Below are 23,072 nucleotides of genomic sequence, written 5' to 3' on the forward strand. Positions count from 1 at the left end.
TTGTCAAAAACAAAAAAAAAGGTAAATTTCTAGGTGGCATAATAATTTAATTAGGATGAAAGTAAAAACATCATTTGATGCCTTTTTATGCTCTTTCATAATTCCATATTTACTTCTGGGACTAATTGCATCTTGAACCTTTAAAGGGGCCCCAAAGGTTTTCAATTTTTTTTTAACCACACAAAGAAGTTATAACCTAACCTAACCTGCAAAATATTTGATTTTCAATTCAAACTGTTTTCTGATGCAAATGGGAGGTAAGTTTCAACTTTATCCCTACCCCTCCCCCCCGAATGTGCAAATATATACCCTGAATTGGTATATATAGGGTTGGGGGTAAAATTCATTTCTGACAAAAATGATTATAATATCTGGAAAGAGCATAAAAAAAGTCATCAAGTGGTATGTTTAAGCAGCATTCACAAGCATGTCTAGCTAGAATCCAATGTCTAGGCAACAACTGTTCACATGTAAAATTTGGTGATTACCTAAAACCACAAATTTAGTTTCAAATTGTCATTTCTTGCCAATCAACAGAGCTTATGCAGGCAAAACTTTCAAATATTATAATCCCTATTTTTACTGTCACAAGCTAATGGATGAGATAAGCAAAAAAATTGCCTTAGTGTGCTTCATTATTATTTCTGGTGTTGCATGTTTGCCTAAAATGAAAAAAACAATTAAGGATAAAACAAAAATTCAATTTCAGTTTACAAATGTAAACAAAATGATGGAAACAGTGGATGTTAACACATTGTGATTGGCTGAAATAAAAAATTCTAGATGTTGTGTTCTACAGTCTAGAACTCAATGTCTAGCCAAGCGCCTTGGCTAGCATGTCTAGCTAAGTGCTGAATTTTACTTGTGAACGGTCATTGGATTCTGGCTAGACACATGTCTAGACATGGGCTTCTAGCTAGACATGCTTGTGAATGCTGCTTTACTTTATTTGTAAGTCAATAATATCATTTTAGAAAAATTTACTGGGCTCCCAGCATAGGGGAGCTGAGGATGACTTTTCAAAAATGTAAACATGACCATCAAAAGGAGGATAAAATTATCAATCTAAAAATGTATTTTCCCACACTGATTCAAGCAATGAAAGCATTAAATAAGCTAAATAGCCTTAGCTATAATATTTGACCTAGGCTACTTGCTAGGCCAATATCTGATCCAATCAGGGAGGGAAGGGGGTTAGAGCAAGCTCGGAAGCAGAATACTCCACCAAAGTCACTTTTTTTAAACGTCATCAAATTTTCCCACATAGGCTAGATTCCCACCAAATGAGAACTAAAAAAGGCTTGGCCTAGACTATGGGGAAAAACTATTCTTTTTTCAGTTTTAATATTAAGCATCATAAAAACTAATTAAATATTTTACTTCGTAAATTTTTGCCCAATATCAAGGACAACAGCATGCTTCTCACTCTGTAGAATAATTCCTTCAAATAAGGGCATCTCAGTGACTCAGTAGGACACGTCTTTGAAATTTGAAATTGCCCAGATCTGCTATTTTCTTTAAAATCCTGACCCACAATTAAGTTAAACTAGATCATTTTTATTGTAATAGTTAAATATTTTACTTGACCTATTTGAATGGTCATAGCGACCATTTGAGTCTCTCTATGAGTCTCTAAGTCTATGAGTCGACCATTTGAGTCTCTCTCTTGAGTCCCAAGGCTTCGCATAACAGTTGCACAGTAGTTGTTAGAATCTATAATTTTTTACAGAACTTCTTTTCTCCTATTTTTAAAATTTCAGAGCGTGGTCAACTCTCTGGCTTTAAATCCCCTTGCTGGTTTTAAGCGGAAAGAATCTTAAAAAGTAATTTTTTCTTATTGAAAGTTCAATGAAATATCTTTTAAGATGTTTCATTAGGATGGTAATGCATCCTAGGCTAGGATAAACATTAAGCCTTGTTTTTTGGTAAATTTTTTGCAGTTCATATTATTGACTTAGGCTACCACAAATAAAGTGAACACACCACTTGATGCCTTTTTGGTAAAATTCTACTTTTGGCAATCTTGGAAAGGGATTAGGTTAAGAAAATGAAACTTTCGCGGATGAGTCTACAGGCTAAAGTGTGTCCTGGGAAGGTATTTTGCAGTATCTACCTCCAGTCCTTCTCTCTCTAGAGGGTTCTGACCTTTGATGACCTCTAAAAATATGTGTGTTATAAAAGTGAAACTTTGCAAAATAGATATTCTGCTTAAATGAAGCACAACAAAATTGTTTTCAGCTTCACAACTTTGCTCAATCCCAATTTGGGCCTATAAGGTTTTAAAGATATGCAAATACATTTCCTAAATTTTGGAAATAAACTATTTATATGTCTTAAAATTCTGCTCAAATAACTGAAATTGCATTTTCAGAACTAAAGCCAGAGAAAAATAAACTGATTACTGAAAATTAAGGTAAAATGTTGTTTTTTCAAAATTTCAATTGGTATAGACCTGTCATGTAGGCAAATTTCATGACCCTCTAGAGGGAGAAGGAGTAGAGGTAGGTATTTTAAAATACCTTCCCAGAATACACTTTAGGGTAAAGTTCTACCAAATCATATTATTGAGTTAGGACTAAAGTGAATACACCATTCGATGCCTTTTTTTATGCTGATTACGAATATAGGCTAATAACCATTTCTATTGGAAATGGATTTCAGCTCCCCCCCCCCCTATATAAGCCAATTCAGGGTTAGATTAGGTATATATAGGAGGGGGGGCTGAAATTCATTTCCGATAGAAATTATTATTATATTTGTTATCAGCATAAAAAAAGGCATCGAATGGTGTATTCACTTTATTCCTAACTCAATAATATGATTTCGTAGAACTTGACCCATACTTTAACCTGTAGACCCATCCCTGAAAGTTTCATTGTCCTAACCTAACCCCTTTCCAAAATAGCCAAAAGTAGCTAAAGTAGAATTTTACTGCCTTTTCTTATGTTCTTTAAGAATGTAATAATCATTTTATTGCAAATGAATTTTAGCCCCCACCCCTATATATACCAATTCAGGGTATATATTTGCAAATTAGGGGGGTGGGGGTAAAGTTTAAGCTTACCTCTCATTTGCATAAGAAATAAGCTTTACCCCCCACCCCCTATAATTGTGCAAATATATACCCTGAATTGATAGTATATATATATGGGGTGGGGGTAAAATTCATTTGCAACAAAAATGATTACTATATTTTGAAAGAGCATAAGAAAAGGCATTGAGCGGTATGTTTACTTTATTCATAAGTCAATAAAATGAACTACAATAAAATTAACCATTTTTTGTTTACCTACTGGTAAATATTTACCAAACCATATTATTGACTTACAAATAAAGTAAACATACCAATTGATGCCTTTTTTTAATGCTCTTTCCAAATATAATAATTATTTTTGTCAGAAATGAATTTTACCCCCACCCCTATTTATACCAATTCAGGGTATATATTTGCACTTTTCTAGGCTGGCCTAAATGATGAAAACATCATTTATTACACCTATTTATTCTCTTTCTGTATAGACCTAAGCTAATTGCTACCATTCTGAGCCTTCAGGGTAGATTAATACCTCAAGTAGCCTGCTTATGCTATGCCTAATCTTTGACTAACAGGCCTACATTGATTAAAATGATTGTATTATAAATGTATACTTTAGGTTTCTTATCTTGAACCTACTATTCCCTTGATTTCCTGGGAAGGTATAGGCCTATTGAAATAGTTACATCTACCCCTTTCTCTTTCAAAGGGCACTGACCTTTGATTAGAAGCAAATGTGCCACTGCACAACATTATGGCCACGGATGCTTGGAAGTTAAAAAGATTGCTTTTAACTAGTTTTAAATCAATTGGCCTGCCATGGAAAAAGTAGGGTAGCATAGTAACAATGCAACTTGGAAGTTTTCATGGCCTAGTGAAATTTGACAGCTTCTGGAATTCTGTCAAATTTTGCTACTGGCAGCTTTGGAACTTTTTCTATACCTGTGATTGGTTATCTTGGAAATAGCATTTTGGCCCTCTATGGGCCAAAATAGTTGTTCTGCACTAAAAATAGCAGAAATAGCCACACTAGTGTAGCAGGATTTCTTTTGATACTCAAACAAGCATTAGAACTTTAATTTGCATTCAAATGAATCCTCCTTTGACATTGTACAATTACTTGTCCAATATGATCACTCTGGGAAAAAGTCCTGAAATTTGAATTATATTAATTTCTTGAGAAACTTTTGTTTTTGTCAAGTTTTCTGAAATTGTGTATGTATATAAAGCTTAAATAGAGAACTAGACAGAAATGAATCTGGCTCTGATGTGATTCATAGGTGATAGGAATGGGCCCTGAATCTTGTCATCAATAAGTCTACCGGAAGGGATTGTAAGATCTCACCTTAAATATATTTCAAGCAAGAGGTGGTATCCTAATTTGGTCTGTTTGGGTTCTAGAAATAATTCCCTCATTGATACATCTATCAGAAGAAGTCCTTAGATGTTAACCAGATGGCATGGTAAGTATAGAGAAATGTTTTAGTTAAGGCCTTTTTGGGGATCTAGACCTGATTGGACCTTTGTGGGGGATGGGAAAGGTGACCCTGAAATCCTTTGTGTAGGGGCATCTCCCAGAAGATGTTTTTGCATTGCAATTAAACTTTGTAGAAAGTAAGAGCAAGTGTATTGGTTACACTTTTGCGGTATCTAGGGTCAGTGTGATCCCTGTGGAGGGAGAGGATGGGGGTCTCTTATTTGATATAATTTGTTTTTTTGTATAAATTTGGTTAGTATTGACACATCCAGCTTACTTTATTTGACTCATAATATATCCATTGATTGATACTAAAATGTTTATCTCTCAATTTAGGGAAATATGAGTGGTAAAGGGAAGAAATTGGCTTCTGCAGTTGGAGGTGCAGTTAAGAAGGTTGATCACAGTCGTCCATTAAGAACATATATCCCTGCTGGAAAGGCAGTGGCTGGTCCTCCTCTTGGTCCACAGCTTGGACAGGTGATAGATTTTATATAATAAAACAATGAATTTAAATTAATTTGAGTTAACTTGTGAAAAAATAAATTTGTCTTCCAAATACTCTTTTGTAGGCTACATCTTGCTTTAAAATTGATATTTTGCCAAAAATACCTAGTGAGCTGAGGATGAACATCACATGCGTTATTTATTCTAACAGACAGACCAAGGGCGGATCCAGGATTTTTTTTTTTTTTGGGGGGGGGGGGCAAAATAGGTTGATCCAATAAACTTGCAGTAGGAGCAAGTTTAATTAATGCAAAATTGCATTAATTAAGTAAATTACACTATTTTAGACTATGTTAGGGGGCACCTCCTCGCCCCCCCCCCGGCTGGATCTGCCACTGAGACAAACAGATTTTTGCAAAGCATAGCATATCACACTAACCTGCTAAAATACAAAGCACTGCCTATGGCTGTGTAAAATACAAAACACTGCCTATATAGCTAGTGGCTGGGCCTGTATCATCCTTTTACTTGGTAGTTTATTTCCTTTATAATTGTTGATTTTGTTATAATGGTTGTCAAGTCACTTTTGTATCATTAATTTGTTATTTATCAGTCCATTTATCTGTTGCTTTTTTTTCATTTTTCTCCACTGTCTTCAACTATGTAAGTGCATTGTAAATAAATTTACATTGTAATTATATAGATTTGGGACTATCAAACAATTTATGGTAATGAACTATAAGTAAAGAGTAACACTGGATAAAAGTAATCAAAACTCTAAAAAATAAATGCTGATAAAAGTATATCAAGAGAATTAGCTTTTTATTGGTGATTCAGAATATGTAAGAATTAGTGAGTTTGAAGTAACCCATCAAAATTTACAAGTCTGATAAATGTTGCATTGTTTTCAAAAAAGATACAACACACCCCAAAAATGGTAAGTATGGTAATCTTAATGAAAATTACATCTACAGATTCAGGATATCAGATAACCCTATTGCAGATTATTCAACAACCTATCTGCAAAGATGTGGAATTTTGAGTTCTTTCTGAGAAGAAAGTTCACAGATGTTGCCTTTTTTTCAGGGATGATTGTATCACACCAATGGTCCTAGGAAATTGAGTAAAGACTCAATCAACCAAAAATTAGAAGATCTAGTGCCCTCTATGAGTAAAGAATAAAGTTTTTTTTTGTTTTTGAGAATTTAAGACCAAAAAGAGTTAAGTAAATACTTCATTAAAAAAATATAACCACATTTTAAAAATGGACTAAAAAGAGTAAAATAATTTTGTTTGGTTCTAAAGAATACTTTGGTATGCATACTTCAAATTTTTCTGAATATTTTTAATGTTGTGAATTTGTTTACTCAAACTTGTAAAAAAAAAATCTCAAAATTTAAACATGGTATGCATTTTCAGTCAATTACCTATTGATATCTAACCATTTAGAATGCACGCCACATTTAAATTTTCATAAACATTTTACAAGTTAACTGTAGCCTATATTGCATATTAAGCTAAATGAAAAAAAAAATACTTCCTTTTTATTGTATGAATATTCAAGCAAAAGAGTGAAATTTCTGAAATAAATCAGAATTGTGTCATTTATTGAAACTAATTCAGTAATTAAAAGATATCTTAGAAATTTTGTTATGTTTCACTTTTTTGTGAAACATAAAAAGGAAGTGATATGTGAAACATATGTTTATGTGATATGTGAAACATATCACAAAAAACATATGATATGTGATATGTGAAACATATCACAAAAAAATAAAACTTTTTTGTGATTTCTTTTCTCCCTTTCTTCCCTTGTTCATTACTATTTGATGGTTCTAAAGCTGTTGTTAACATTTGCTATTGCCAGCAGAATATGTGTTGATGAATTATTCAACTTTGGAAAGTATTATGAGTAATGATATTGTTATGTTTGAAGATTTATTATTTTTCTGGAAAGGGAAGCTTTGTTTCTTCCAGTCCTCTGATAAATTTCCCCACTTCTAAAAGTCATAGAAATAAAATATTTTCCTTTCTTTGGTTAGATATGAACTACAGGGGGAAGTTTAAAATTTTTAGTCTAAGTAAGGTAAAAGAAATTTTGCTTTGGCCTCTTTTTTGTGCAATTTACCTTCTTTATTTCCAATCTTCCTGTTAAAGATTACCAATCCTGTTCAGAGTAAATCACACAGGGCTGCTCTGCTTTTTGAGAAAGTACAGTGTTTCTGGAAAACTTCAGGAGTTTCCTGCTGTTACTGAAAGATTTTGGAAAATGTCCCAGTAAACTTATTCTTTTGTATATTTTCTGCAAAAAAAAAGGCAAAATATCTACCACAAAGACTATTGAACAATTAAGACATGATAATTGTTGACTTTTGGGACTAAATTTCACTGCATAATCTAATATACAAATAGTTTCAACAAATCTTTTTTCGAGAAAGGATTTTCATAATGGACAAAGTGCACAAAAGATTCAACGTGGACACACACTGTGAAGTAAAAAAAAGCAAACTCTACAAAAAAACAACTATTTTAGGGTTATGTCAAGACTTTTATGGAGGAAATTTCATTGGATGAATGAAATTTCCCACTTGAAATTTGATATAGGATGTAAACCAGTGTCAGATAGGCTAGTGTAGTAGGTGTATCCTCACTACAACAGAATCTGCGAATCTGACCCTGTCTAATCCAGTCTCCCTTTAATCTGACTTGTCTATTATTATTAAATATTTTTGACAATCTTTGCTAATGTAGAGACTGCATGGTTGAACAGTTAACAGGTTGTACATGCCACTGCTATCTTGCTTGATGCGTATGTATTGATTTTTGGTTTGAGTTTGACACAGACATGTGATAGCACTGCGACCACTTCTAAAGTAGGTTTAAAAAAACCATCAAATAGAAAATCGTTAAAAGTACTTAATATGAAAGATTTTGTTTTTGCACTTTGTCGGTCTTGGAACTTTTTACCTCCATCAGCTATTACATGATCTTGGAAAAAGTTATGGCCAGATATAGTCACCACTCCTAGCAATGATCCACAAATCTGTGTAACTTCGGAAGTAATAGAGCAACTTACTGCTGAAACATGGATAAGTCCAAAAGAATTGGAGCCTGATGTCGTGGAATGGATAAAGAGGAAACTATTTTTTATGGAATGTTTGACAAAGAGATTATAAAAGATATTTTTAGTTCTACAATAATAAATCAGAAACTTGACAACAATGCAACTGCAACTATTCCACAAGTGGACAACTAACTTGTGTTTCAAAAATGTTAAGCAACAAAATTTAAGAATATTTTCATGTTTCATTATTGAGCGATTCATATTATGATTTTAATTCATAGTTCTTGATTATTTTAGTACACATGAATATTTGTTTGTAAATAGCTATTTCCTAGTGTAAAGTATTATTTTTTTGTAAGTCCTGTAGCATTAATATGTTAATTCTAACTTAAAACGTAATCTCGCTTATTGTGCTGTTTAGTTTACTAAATTCAGTAAACAATTTGTCAGATAACAAGGTACTCTTTTATAAAATAACCCTTAATATACAGGATCTTAGGCAGTACTCTTTAATCTGATAGTTTGACTCTACCCTGTAAAATATTTGTCGGATTATAGGGGGTCCACTGTATTTCGTTTTTGGCCCAGACCTGTCGAAACATTAAATATTATCTTCTAACAAAAATAGTTATCAATGATTCTTGGTTTTCGTCTTTGGGTAATATCTGTTTTTTCCTTTGGCTTATTTCATCCCCAGGGATTTTTTTTACTTTTTGGACACAACTGAATTTTGTGTGTAATGATCAGTGGATATTTGCGTGTCCGTCGAAAAAAAAAATAATTTGCAAGCTTCGAGATTCTGATTTTACAGCTTTAAATTTTTTTTCACAAAGATCTGTGAAAGGGAGAGTCGATGTTTGCTAATCGATTTTTTTTTGTAGAGGGGAGTAAATATTGCTGCTTTTGTGAAAGAATTTAACGAGAGGACAAAAGATTATAAAGAGTCGGTGCCTATTCCCTGTAAAATCTCTCTAAATGCAGACCGATCGTTCGACCTTGTTATGAATGTCCCTCCTTTGTCTTATTTCCTGAAGCAAGCAGCAGGGATACAAAGAGGATCAATGCTACCTAGTGAGTATTACTGTTGTTTTAATGTTTTTTTACATTCCATCTAACTTTATGGGTCAATAGATTTTAGTAGCTTCGTTTCTATGCCTAGTTAAGCCTATCCTAATTAGAATATCCCGAGATTCCTCCCGGATTTTTCCACCTAAGAAGATACCAATCAATAAAAAAATAGATGCTAATATTTCTTACTTCAAAAGTAATTTTTATTAGAAATGTATAAAGGATGAGCTAAAGCATGTAATTCTATTAGATAAAACCATATATTCAAGAATACAAACAAATCTGGCAAAAATACAGATTAAATAAACAAAATAAACTGATTCAAAATAGCTGAGAAAAATATAAACCAAACTTGAAATACAGTCGGCTCTCGCTAACTCGAAATGCACGGGGCCACGATTTTTCTTTTTCGTTCAGTTGAAAATTCGAGTTACATAGATAATTTCGGAGACCACACTGCCTTTCCATGCCGGTAAATAAATAAAAGTTCAAATAGGGATCAAATCCTTTTGATCATCCGTTTTACTACTAATGATGGTCACTGCATATGTGACGGAAATATCTAGTATTTTTTGTGAAATTTTATCACTGTTTGTGAAAATCACTATCTATTAAAAGAATTTGATCCCTATTTGAACTTTTATTTATTTTTTGAGTTACAGAGATACAAAAGCGCTAAATTTATCGTCTACAGCCACTAAAAAGTTAAGAATAACTTTATTAGTTTATTATAGATGACCTTACTGTCAAATGTCAAGACTTGACTTTAAAATGTCAATAATAAATTTAAATTGCTAGAAAATAGACACTTGAACATTCACCGAATCTGATACAAAAATATCTTAAACAAAATTCATACATATCAAAGTTTACATGTTTCAACCTGCACACTGGGGTGTCGACTAACAGAGGTCAGTTGAAAAAACTTCGAGTTAAACTTTGACTTGTGGAGGTAAAGTGAAAATTAAATGGCAACTGATCTACTGAATTTCGAGTTGTAGAGGTAATTATCAGGTCACTTTGACTTGCAGAGGTAAAATATAAATGTAAAATTATTTCGAGTAATGCTTTCTTCAACTTAGACAGGTTTTTCTAGGGGATTGAAAAGGTTTTTCTAGGGGACTGAATCGAGAGTCGACTATAGTTTAAATTATAAATTCTCAATGTTAAACTTATCAAAACGGCACGCAGGAGGGGGAGGGATTTCAGAAATTTGTTTTGAAGTCGGCCCCTAAGGATAACTAAGGAGACCCAGTATTACTTTTGATCAATGCATCCTGGTAACTTACTTTCCCAAAAAAATAATTCCCGAAAATAATTTTTACTTGCTTAATTTGACTTTCACTATTTCTTTAATTTTAGGAAATTTCCACACTCACTCTAGTGTCATCTGAATTTTCAGACCTGTTAAGTTTAAAAGTTAGTTATTTAATTTAAACTGGGCTCATATAGGGTCTTTTGATTTACCTGGTGACTTCTCGTGCGTTTTGAAGGGTTGGTTTGTTCCCAAAACATTGCAGATGTACTCTTTTATTGCCTATATACGTATAGTGTTTTTCGATTTACTCCTGTCTTCTTCCACAAATCAAAACTCGACGTCTACTTGCCCCTCATCCAACATTCTCTGAAATTTTCAATTCAAACCCCAAAGCCAATCCCAAGACATTGTCGATAATATATTATGGAAATTAGAGTGGACAAACTGAAGTTGGATCTTCTTAGGAACGCGTGTTGTTTAGGTTGTATACCCTTTGGAAACCCTTGAAAATCCTTACATACCCCAAGAATAATAGACATAATCCCTGAGAATTCCAAACTGATTGGACAACCAGGACCAAGCATGCCTGCCTTTTGTACTCAAATTTATCTATGAATAATGGGTATTTTATATAGCTTAGGGCCATTACCCCGGGGACTGTAAGGCTTATGTTGAACCTAGAGGCACACTTATTAGTATTTTAGACCATTTTGACAAAACTCATTTAAAGTTTTAATGTTGCTTTTTACTTTTATTTGACAAAACGTGTTTTTTATATTTAATGCATGTGAGACTTCAGATAATTGGTATCAATCGAACTGTTCAAATAGGCACAAATTTATCTTGTAATTATAATTTATCTTTTTTGTGACTGGTAAGGGGCAATAGAAAACGAAAATACAAAAACGACCGATAATATAGGGAGGAAAAATTTTGAGTCAATATCAGGTTACTATTTTGTGAGCGTGGTGTAATATTTTAATGCCAACCTCCCTGAATTCAACTATCTAATAAAGGATATGAAATTTTCCAGAATTATTTCTTACACATTTTGTTTGCATCCTTCAACGCTAATGACGTCCTTTTTTATTTTGTGATACCTTTATTCGTCAGTCCTTATTTTTAGTGTTACTAACCTACTTTCTAATTTCTTTTTTAGGCAAAGAAGTGGCTGGAATGATTACATTAAAGCATGTTTATGAAATAGCAAAAATTAAATCGCAAGATCCTTCGCTTGCTATTATGCCATTAGAAAAAATATGTCAAGACGTCATTGACAGTGCCAGGACTATTGGGATTAAAGTTGTCAAAAGTTTAGATGCTGAGGAATATAGGGAGTTTTTGGAGCAACGAAAAATTGTTGTCGAGGCCCAACTCCAGGAGCTTAAAGAGAAAAAAGAAGCGAAAATGTTGCGTACCGGATAGACCTTGTTAATACTATATAGTCAGTGTTTGTATTATTATTTCCAATTTATAGTCCTTCTAAATATAATTTTAAACTTAATAGACGTTTTAGTTTCTGGTGTTAATATTACTAGATTTGTAATAAGAGTCAAGCTTACCAAAAGTGATCTAACTGCTAAATAGAAAATGAACAATGCTGCGTGTTTCTTCAGATGACTCGCTTCTTTCTGAACTACAAGCGAGAATATCCAAAGCGTCTTCTGCCATGGGCAGACTGAACCGTCACCTCTGGTGAAAACCAAACATCAGTCGCACAACAAAGCTGCGGATTTTCAACGCCCTCGTCGGCTCTGTGATGCTCTATGGAGCTGAGACGTGGCAAGCTTCAGCCGCAACCCTCAAGGCAATTTATGTCTTTCAGTCGAAGAGCCTGAGGAGGATCGAAGGTCTACGATGGTTCGACTTCGTCAGCAATGAGAAGCTGCTGCAGCTCACCAAGCAGTCTCGGTTTTCGACCCAAGCAGTCGAGCAAACACTACGATGGTTCGAACACCTACTTCAAATGCCTCCACCCATACCTGCAAAAACGATCCATGACTTCGACCCTCTCAAAGCCGGTTGGAAGCGACCCCACGGCCGACCAAAGAAACGATGGTCTGACAGCCTGTCCAAGTTCCTGACGATGGCAAATATCAGGTTGAGCGATTTTCAAACGCTTGCCATGGACCGAAGTGGATGGAGGAGGCAGACGTCACTCTACGCCGAGCAGCGCCCGGTAGGAGACATAAGTCTAAAAAAAAAAGCGTGTTTATATGGGTCTGACATAAAGGCAATTTAGATCATTCAAATTGACCAGTATACATAAATAACAAGTAAGGTGTTTATGGTTGTACCCAGAGATGTTTTGGCCACTTATCCCCTGAAATATAAATAATAATGAAAATATTAACTTTTAAGGGGTAAGACCTCTCTTTTTTGCTTTTCTGCTTTCTATGTTTTTGGAAATTTTGATAGCCTTTTGTGAAGACTTTTTCCCTTATCTTTATCAATTGTGTTTATAGAAAGGAATCTTGCAAGTGTATTTCTCACGAAAAAAAATAAAGTACGGAACAGGAAGAATAACTTGTGAAGTTTTATTCCTATTTTATTGATCCTGCTTTGTAAAAAAAAACACAAATAGTTTTGGTCACATTATAATAGTGTCTAGTTCAAGATAGCTAAAAGAAAAAAATCAAGATGGTAATGACCCATATTTTTAGATTTTGTTGTGCCTAATGATTTTAAAACATTTCTGAGACTTACTTCAGGTTTATACATGTGTAATATTCGTATTTTCTTTTCCAATTTTAGTTCAATTGAAGCATTTATTCAGTTAAACAATGTAATGTTTATCAGGCACTACTGTAACAACAAACAGGTAAATTATTGCTTACATTCTGTCTTAAATAAAGCAACAGTCGTTGGTGGGACAATTGTGTGTGGACAAGACAGTAATTAAATTTGCTTATTGATGCAACTCGCAAATATTGCTGTAATTATTTTTCTACGTGAACCTAGGTCTATAAACATTTCCTTACCTTAAACCATAGATCCTCCTGTGCCCCCAGTGGTGCTTAGGGCATCCATGAAGAGTCGCCAGGTCATCTCTCATCGCTGCCGCCACCCAGATATGTTCTAATTCGGGTTGGGTTGAGGCATTGAGATTTGTGAGGTCAGCCCGGTAGCTGCGCCGTAGGGTGTTTTTGGGGCGTCCTCTTCTTCTGGTACCACGTGGCTGCCACTTAAGGACGACCTTCGGTAGTCGAGTTTCGGGTATGCCGATTACATGAACGAGGTATCTCTACTTCCTATATTTGATCACTTTTGTTGTCAGTGGCTGAGATGTATTCTGTCGTACAGTAGCGTTCGTTACTTTTTAGGACCAGTGGATATTTAGAATGCACCTTAAACATATGTTTTCGGAACGCGAGGAGTTTCTTTTCAAGTTGTTGATCTATGGGCCAAGTTTCAAACCTATAGCAAAGCGTTGGGAGGATGTTGCTGAACAGCATCGGCTTGATTCGGAGAGAGCACTTCTGACTGCGCCAAATTTGAGACAGTTTCCTGGAAGATGCATTAGCCTGGCCGACTCTTAGCTTGACTTCTCGCTGAAACGATCCTGAATTGTGGATGATACTTCCTAAGTACTTGAAAGCCACATCTTAAACTATCCTCTAGTTATTGCATCGTAGGTCGAGTGGCATCGTAGGATAGTGTTCGGCATACTTTTGTTTTGTTTGCATTGATCTTAAGACCAAAAGGTTCGGCAACGTCTCTGACTCCGAGTCTCTTATTATCCAACTGGATTCCATGTCTGTCGTAGGTCCAGAGAATATAATCAATGATGAGGATAAATAGCAGTGGTGATAGCACACAACCCTCTGTCACCCCTGTCATGATGCGAACGTAACGGGTACTCCCGTCACTTGTTTTCACGCAGCATTCTGTGTCTTTATAGAAGGCTTCAATGATTCTGATGAGCTTATCAGGAATACCGTAGTATTAGAGAACCTTCCAAAGCGTTTGTTTATCTACCGAGGTGAAAGCTTTTTCGAAGTCTCCACAGCTTATTGTGCCATTCATTTGCTTCTTCTAGCAGCATTCTAAGAGTAAATACAAGATCGGCGCATGGCTGGAATCCATGCTTCTCCTCTCAGAGATGTTCGTTCAACGCTGGTTGGATTCTGTTAAGGAGTATAGTCGTCAATAGTTTGCTAGGTATTGATACACGGCTGATGTCTCTCCAGTTTTCGCACTTAGCAGCGTCGTCTTTTTTGAATTTTTTTACGGGAATGCTTTTGTCCAATCCTTAGGAATTTCTTCACTTATCCAAATTATTTAGAAAAATGTGGTCCACACAGTTATGCATGCAGCTACTGAGCAATTGATCATTTCAGCCGCAATCCGGTCTTCCCCAGGGGCTTTCCAGACTTAAGCTTCTTAGCCGCCTTTAGTATCTCCCCACCAGAGGGTGCTTCGGTATCGACGGATAGATTTAGAAATGGCGTGTCTGGTATATCTCGAGGATCACCAGGTGGCTGTTTATTTAACTACTTTGAGAAATGCGTCGCCCAGGCTTCTTTCACTTTATCAAGGTCAGTAAGAAGTCGTCCAGACTCATCTTTGACGGGTCGATCTGTCTTAGGACGTTTTCCAACTGTCTCATTGGTGATGCGGTACACTAACCGAGAGTCTCCCCGTCTAGCAGCTTCTTCAGGCTTCTGAGCTTTCTGTTCAAGGCTACGACCTTTATCAGCGCGGATGCTCTCTTTAATAGCCTTATCAAGCATAGCTTACTCCAATTCAAGAGGGTGGCTCGCATCAGGGAAAGAGTATTGAGATGTTATTTCTTCTTGACAGCCCTCTTTTCGATCAGACCCGACATTCGATGGAGATTCATCCCTCCTTTGACGACTTTTTCATGCCAAGCTTTTCGTAGGCAGTGTCATTATAGGTTTGTCTGATAGTAGTCCAAACTGCCTCTGGAGTTTCATCTCGAAGTATACCAAGGGTTTCAAACCGGTTGGTCAGTTTTAGCACAAACTGTGACCGGATTTCTTGGTCACTCAGATTTTCGCAGTCGTAGGGCCGTTGCCTAGTTGTTTTCACCTTTCTCGGGGCCTACAACTTAACTCTGATTTTTGCATTCATCAGACTATAGTCAGATAAGATATCAGTGCCTCTAACTGCGCGCACATCACATAGCGACGTCTGTCACTTTTTACTAATAAGAAAGTGGTCGATCTGGTTTTTTGTGTGTCCATCACGTTAAGTCCGGTAGTACTTGTGTATATCCTTATGGGCAAAGATAGTGCCGCCAACAAACAAGCCACAGGACTGAGCCATTTCAATAAGCACTCTTTGAACCTTTCGCATTTCCTTTTTGAGGAATAGAACGCAACTTTAATCGTCCTCAGTATATACTGATTCATTCTATACTAATCAGTTTGACGCCACTGAAACCCTATAACTATTACGGTTACACAAAACTTTATGTCTTATTTTATATAAAATAGTGTTGTTATCTTAGAATGGTAACATGGTAGCTCCTGAGATGACTTGAATGGAATTAATATTATTACGATTAAAATAATCATTTTGTATGTTACAAAATTTGATCTTGAAATTTAAGGCTGTTCCACTTCAGTTGAAAATCTGTAAATCATCTTAGTAAAAGGTAAGATATTTTCTGGGGTTACCAGGACATACTGATCCATTAAGTACCTACCAACAACTTCATACTATTCACAACTTCTCTTAGTTGACAACACTGACGTAATTATTTGTAACTTTCTACTTGTCTAAATTGGCTAAATATGCTAACTGCAACGTAGTTAACTCTGTTAATTAAGTTAAATATTTACTATTTCAAATTAATTTTTAAAAACCTTATTTTTCAGTTGAAAGTAAAGAGCAAAGTTGAATCTTAGAAACGAACAAAAGTACTTCTGTGCAGTTTATGTAACATATTTTTGAAAAACTATTTCAAATGAACTGGCGTGTGATATTTCCCTGTGTGTGTAGAATTCTGAAAAACTAGCCCTTTACTGAACACACAAAACTGACGCAATAAAACCGGATTGGAAGCAGAAAAATACTTCAGCGGTTTGCAGAAAATAAAAGACTAATTTATAAAGCTCAGTAATTTATAAAGTCCTCAGTATACGGTTACCAAAAACTTTATGTATTATTTGATATAAAATATTGTTGTTATTGTTAGCTCCTGATATTACTTGAATAGAATTAATATTATTACGATTAAAGTAATCATTTTGTATGTTACAAACTTTGAACTTGAAATTTAAGGCTGCTCAACTTCAGTTGAAAATCTATAGACCATTATAGTAAAAAGTAAGATGTTTTTTGGGGTTATCAAGTAATACTGATCCATTCAGGACCGAACGGCAACTTCCTACTATTCGCAATTTCTCTTAGTTTACAACACTGACGTAATTATTCTTAACTTTCTACTTGACTAAATTAGCTAGCTATATTAACTGCAGCATAGTTAACTCTGTTAATTAAGTTAAATCTTTCCTATTTCAAATTAATTTTTTAAAAACCTAATTTTTCAGTTGAAAGTAAAGAACAAAGCTGAAACCTAGAAACGAACAAAAGTTACTTGTGTGCAGTTTATGTAACATATTTTTGAAAAACAGTTTCAAATGAACTGGCTCTGGTATTTCCCTATGATTGTAGAATTCTGAAAAACTAGCCCTTTACTGAAAACACAAAACTGACACAATTAAACAGGATTGGAAGCAGAAAAACACTTCAGTGCCTTTCAGAAGATAAAAGACTAATTTATGAAGCTCTCAGTAGACTTTTACCAGCCAAGAAATAAATAAATTTTACTAAACGATTTTAATTCTCTAAAAGCTCAAGAAAGCTTGGTTTTCAGTAAAGCGCTAGTTTTTCTAAGTTTACAGATATACGGAAATATCATGGGCAAGCTCATTTAAAAGTTTTTCGAAAACATGTTGCATAAACTTCAAAGTAGTAATTTTTGTTCGTTTCTAAGTTCCAACGTCGCTCTTTTCTTTCATCACAAAAAGGTTTTTTTATTTAAATTAAATTTTGTGTGTTTTTTAAGTTTCAAAAAATATACACTATGAACCTCATAAAAAGAGGGTTTTTTTCCAACTTGAGCGAAGAAAGTGTAGAAGTCAACGTCATTTTTTTCTAAAATAGGGCACAAAATACCGATTTAACTTCGCATGTCTCTTAAACTTTCTCTTAAAAAGATCTAAAATTGTCACATAAAGAGTCCTTGGGGCATATTATTGTTTGTATCTTTAAGGAACTGTAAATGAAAAATTCTATATGAGATGTATATAGATTCTAGAAACGTGAAGGATATTAAAAGAATGTAAGATGTGGTGTCAATATTCTTTGCGGGATTTCGTATAAATATTAATGCCATTTGTTCGCCGCTATGCTGCAACAAGACCAATGTCGTGTTAAGACCAAAAGACTAATGGCTGTCAGATGAAACGTGGGACTATATTGAAAAACGCAAGCAAATAAACTTCTTCCAAACTGCAATACTGAGTATCGCGTGTTCAGCAACGTGACATACCGGTATCATGATAAGATGGTGAAAAACAGTGCTAAGAAGGACAATTGTTACCACCTTGAGAAGAAAGCGGAACTAGCTGAAGAAGCTGCGAGAAGAGAGAACTCGAAGACTGTGTACCGTTTAACCAACGAAACTGTTAGGAAACGTCAGAGTATGGTAGGTCCTGTACGAGACCCGAAATGGACGTCTTGTAAAAACACATCTTGACAGACACCTACGCGAGCAGCAACAAGACCTTCGTCCAAACCGCTCCTGTACTGACCTCGTATTTGTCCTCATAATGCTGCTGGAATAAACCAATGAGAGGAGAAGGAAATTGTACCTTGTGTTCATGGATTATGAGAAAGCTTTTGACTCAGTAGATAGAGCAGCACTCTGGAAAATATTCTCACATTACGGCATACCAGAAAAAATCATTAAACTTAGCATCGCTTTCTACAAAGACACAGAATGTTATGTACAAACTAGACAAGGGAATACCAGATATTTTAAAATAAGGATAGGAGTAAAGTAGGGATGATTTATCTCCCCCCCCCCTTCCCTAATGTTCATCCTTGTTGTTGACTACATCTTAAGTAAATGGGAGAGATATAAGAATGATATTGGTGAGCCGGCCAGACCTGGAGATCTCGATTTTGCTAACGACATAAGCCTTCTTGAAACTTGCAAACCAAGACTGCAGAGCTTTATAATTAGTGTTAAAGATGCAGCAGAACAATTTGGACTAAAAATCAGCATAAATAAAACAAAAAGCATGGTTACTAGTGGATCTCCTCTCGATATTAGGTGTGGATATGACCGAATAGAGCAGGCGGTTGAGTTCAGATACCTGGGTAATACAGTCGAAAACACTGGTTCAAACGCAAGAGAAGTCCAACTTAGGATGGGACAAGCACACGGGGCGTTTAACCGTCTCAGACGAGTTTGGAAATCTCAAAAAAACTCTCTGAGGCTAAAGCTACGACTGTTCCAAAGCAATGTTCTGTCAGTACTGCTTTATGGATCTGAGACCTGGCACCTTAATCAGCAACAAGAGAAAAAAATACAATCATTCGAAAACACTTACCTCAGAAGAATTCTAAATATAAACTGGACCAGGAGGATTAGAAATGACTCCATCAGGCAACAGGTCCAGCTACCTTTAATAATCGACGTTATCCGTCAACCCAGGTAGCGTTATCTCGGGCATGTTATCACGATGGGCAGTAATCGCTTGCCAAACTCCATCCTCTTCTGGCAACCAGAAGGATCAAGAAGACGAGGCCGTCCTAGAAACACCCAAAGATGTTCACACAGAAGAGACTCGTCAGATATCTATGCGTGTCCCTACAGCCCGAATGGGAAGACGTACTAGCTGCAGCACACCTCCGAGATGACTTGAGACTTTTCGTGGATGCCCTGTGTGCCTCTGGAACTAGGTTCTAAGGCATGCTGCAAACGATTCGAAATTCTAATCAGAAAGTATGATTTAATTATTTTTGCTTCTTTTTTTCAAAATATAGGAGAACTAATAATTAGAAATGAATAGGCGCCTGAAAGAGAATATATATTTCAAAAAAGTTTATCTTATCCATGGTTTGAACCTAGGTTACCATTGCGACAAAGAAAAGTCCTTACCGCAAGACCAACTAGTCTTACTTGATAATGTTTTTTTATATTTTTTGTTTTCCAATCATCCCTCCGTTACATGCTAGAAATCTAAGATCGTAGGATAACCCAAACCTCAAAGGTCTATCACTACTTGATGCGGATTTTTTATGCTCTGATTAACTATAAATATACAAAACGCACGTTGAAATGATCAATAGCTTTGAAACGAGCCTTTAAGCATCTTCCTGCGGTGTTGTAGTTAGTCTCCTAGTTCCGGTGGTGCTAATTGACGGTGGCGGGGGCACCTGTGTCCTGCTATGTCTTTCTCCACCTAGATTTTGAAAAATACCTTTTTTGGGAGGTAATTTCAATGAAAAATGCCCGTCTTCAGTATTTTCACTGACAACTAAAAAATAGCAATAATTACTCTAAAAACATCCCCCTCTAGATATCAAAGACATATTTTGCCCCCACCTAAAATGGTGTGAATTTACAACACTAGCCTAGCCGCTAGAACTAGCCTTGTTCTTTTAGTCAGCAGACGATTTGTGAGAAATTGTAAGTGGACTGGGAGGAGGAGTGTAGAAGGGGGATTGTAAACATCAGGCTCAGGGTTTTCGACCATGGAGGTTATGATTTTGTCTTTTTCATTCTTTTTCGGCCTTTCCACTCCAGAAACGGCACCCAAAGTGGACTTTTTGGGTCTATTATGGCACTTCATGACGGCGTTATGAAATTGGATTTATAAAAAGCGAGTAGATATAACAATTAGCGTCCTATAGTGCCGCAGTGGGTTTGACTTAAGCTTGGTAATGCGGGACCCAGAGATCGAACCTTGCTGTAGCAATACGCTGCATGCCCGACGCAGAGATCTTAGTAGTCAAGAAGCGTCGTTAATCCGATTACGTACTTATAGCAATTAGCTTTCAAGTGTACCCTACAAATGATCTCTATGTTGATCCAGTTCCCCATTTGCGGGAAAGAAAAAAAAGGCCCCGTCAGTGCTTTCCATGTAAAAAGTGATTTTCCTTGGGTCAAGGTGGGGGTCTGTAATTCTCCTGTATTGGGTTTCCGACTATGGTAATTCCAATGGTGCAGTAATAATTTTAATTAGACGCCATTTCCAAGGGTTACATGCTCTTTTTCGAAATCCCTATAAAAAAAAATTTCGCAATAATATTTTACTTTTAAGATTAATTGGAATAAAGTTACCATTCCTGAATCAGCTACGAATGGCAATTTTTTGTCAGTGGGCTGTTTTTCTAAAAACGAATCTTTAAACTATTGGTTACTATGAGGCATGGTTCACTCTTTATTAGATTGCAACTATCGCTGCAACTGTGATTTTAGTGGAATCATGAAAAACTGATTATCTATTTCCAAGCCTTCAACGTTTTGTGAGTAGTGCATAGTCCAGCCACGCTAATTAGTATAGATTATTTTTCAAGCACTGTTTTATCGTAGAAACAAATTATTTTGCAAGTACTATCGTATGTATTGATTAATTTTCAACTAATAATAGACATTAATTCTAAAAGGGTCAATTTGTGGACGTACTCAGACGTACTTATTGTGTTAGTAAATGGTTAAGGGCACTATCATCGCGCAAAAAGGGATTGGCAATGTAGAAGTTTTTTTTTATCTGGAGCTTGGTTGATTTGGCTTTTAGGAGAAGCCTGAGCTTTTCTCTTGGGAATCATACTGATCACTTGTGACTAATGACAAATGACTATCTGAGTCAGTTACTGACGAAACTCCATGTGGCTGTACTAGGAAAGGGATTCAAGCAGTTTTGCTCAAGTATTTGAACACAGATATTTCAATGCATAGTTAAGCATTTTGGTCCATTTTAAATTCATATTTAACCTTTTCTTCTGTAAATTTGAAACACTACCACTACTACTAACAGCTCACTGCAGAACCAAGCCGCTTGAGGCCAACATATCTGCGCATACTCTTCCTCCACCCGAACCGATGCAAAGCCTCACTCTTTACCCCTCGCAAGAAGCTCCAATTTCAGTTCCTTGTGACCTCTTCCCATCCCATTTGGGGACGACCAACTTCTTGTTTGGCCCTACATAGATGACCAAAAAGAACTATCTCCATCAATCTGTCATCCTTGGTCATTAAAACGTGTCGCTGCAATCTCAACCATTCTTTCATTGTAGCCCTAGAAAACGGGATAGAGCTACATTTTCAGCATAGCATGTTGGTTGACATACGGTTAGTCAAGTGGGTACCTAAAGCTACCCGTTGACAACTGCTCTGGGAAACATACGCGTGTAAATACCCTTTTTCTGCATTTGGAATGCAAAATACTTTCAAAATAAGTGTATCTTTGCTAAATTCCTTATTTGATTATAGCGCTTCATTGTTTCTGCTAGTTCCCTCCCACTATTTTGGTCTAAGGGATTTCAAATTCGACGAGTTTTAAAGCCCAAATTTTAATGAAATAGAAGATGTTCTTTTGCCTGCTCTTGATGGGGAGCTCTTTAAAGTCAAGATTACTTACTTAGGGAATGTTATTGCTTAGTACCGGAGCTGTTTAAGCAGAGAGCTCGGGGAAAGTCTTCTATCCCTCAGCCATTTCCACTTCCAAATGGTAGCAAGTAAACTAGTACTTGGAAAGCCTGCAGTGTGGTAATTCCCATGAAAAATTCGGACTAATTCAACGGAAATTTTAAGATTGCAACCATTTCAGAAACTAATGAGCTTGCCCTATATTGTTTCCGTGTTAGTTAGAGTAGCTAAAGCGCACTGGTAGGTTTAATCAATGGACTGATGCTCGAAAAGACTGACAGCTTCAAAATTAATTTGAATGAATTGGAGATCATTGAAACTTACCAGATTGTGAACCCTTCTGATTACCAGCAAGATTACCCTGCTTCAGCAAGTTATGCAGCACTAAAGCATCAGACAAGTTTAATGAACTAGTGGGAAAATAGCATTTTTTCCAAATAGTACACGCTGGAATTTAAATTTTTACGGTATAAAGCGAGTCCAAAAAAACAGATAAACGGATATTAGGATGTAATGAGCTAAAGGGGCTAAGACTCAAAAGCGTTGAGATCGAGCTTTTGGCTGAATTTTTGAAAGTCACATGACCATTGGCAAGAGCTTTGAACTTATTGCAAGATGAGAAAAATTAATTACTAGGCACAGCATTGCCTGTCTTCACAGGGCTGAAAAAGAATCTGGGGAAAATGAAGCATGGTCGTAGTCTGAAATATTCAAATGCTTTTTTTGACACAATTATGGCCGTTAAGTATTATTGAGAGATGTCTTGCAAGCCTTTCTCATAAGACTCCAATCTTTCCACATTCAGGGAGTTCTTCATTGCCAGTGATGCTCATCCAGCTTTCAAAACAAGATGTGTTTCTGAGGATAAGAAAACGCAAATGGAGATGGGAATACTTGCTACAGGTAAAAACTGAACCATCGACAGAAACTTATCGTGTTCATTAGAAATTGAAGCTATCTGTAGCCAAACACTACTAATCTTTTCCCATTCATAGGTATCGAGAGCCAGAGTTTCCGCCCGGTCAGATGGAGCAACTCATCTCTTGAAGTATATTTATTGAGATTCAAGGGTAACGAACAAAAATACATAGG

General features: G+C 35.8%; 1 protein-coding gene across 2 annotated transcripts; it reads left to right on the top strand.

The window, feature by feature from the left end:
- Positions 1 to 805: 805 nt before the first annotated feature.
- Positions 806 to 11,852, top strand: mRpL11 (mitochondrial ribosomal protein L11). 2 transcript variants are annotated; one of them, XM_089091468.1, is made up of 4 exons: positions 806 to 951; positions 4,848 to 4,991; positions 8,904 to 9,093; positions 11,508 to 11,852. In XM_089091468.1, the coding sequence occupies exons 1-4, from the start codon at positions 895 to 897 to the stop codon at positions 11,771 to 11,773; spliced, it is 657 nt and encodes a 218-aa protein (XP_088947594.1). In that variant the 5' UTR covers positions 806 to 894; the 3' UTR covers positions 11,774 to 11,852. The 2 variants fall into 2 exon arrangements, with proteins under 2 accessions (XP_088947594.1, XP_088947595.1); XM_089091469.1 differs by lacking the exon at positions 806 to 951 and adding an exon at positions 1,692 to 1,823.
- The last annotated feature ends 11,220 nt before the right edge of the window (positions 11,853 to 23,072 follow it).

The sequence above is a fragment of the Artemia sp. Qi Xiang Cuo genome, chromosome 7, assembly GCF_049724085.1.
Source record: "Artemia sp. Qi Xiang Cuo chromosome 7, ASM4972408v1, whole genome shotgun sequence".
Lineage (NCBI taxonomy): Eukaryota > Metazoa > Arthropoda > Branchiopoda > Anostraca > Artemiidae > Artemia > Artemia sp. Qi Xiang Cuo.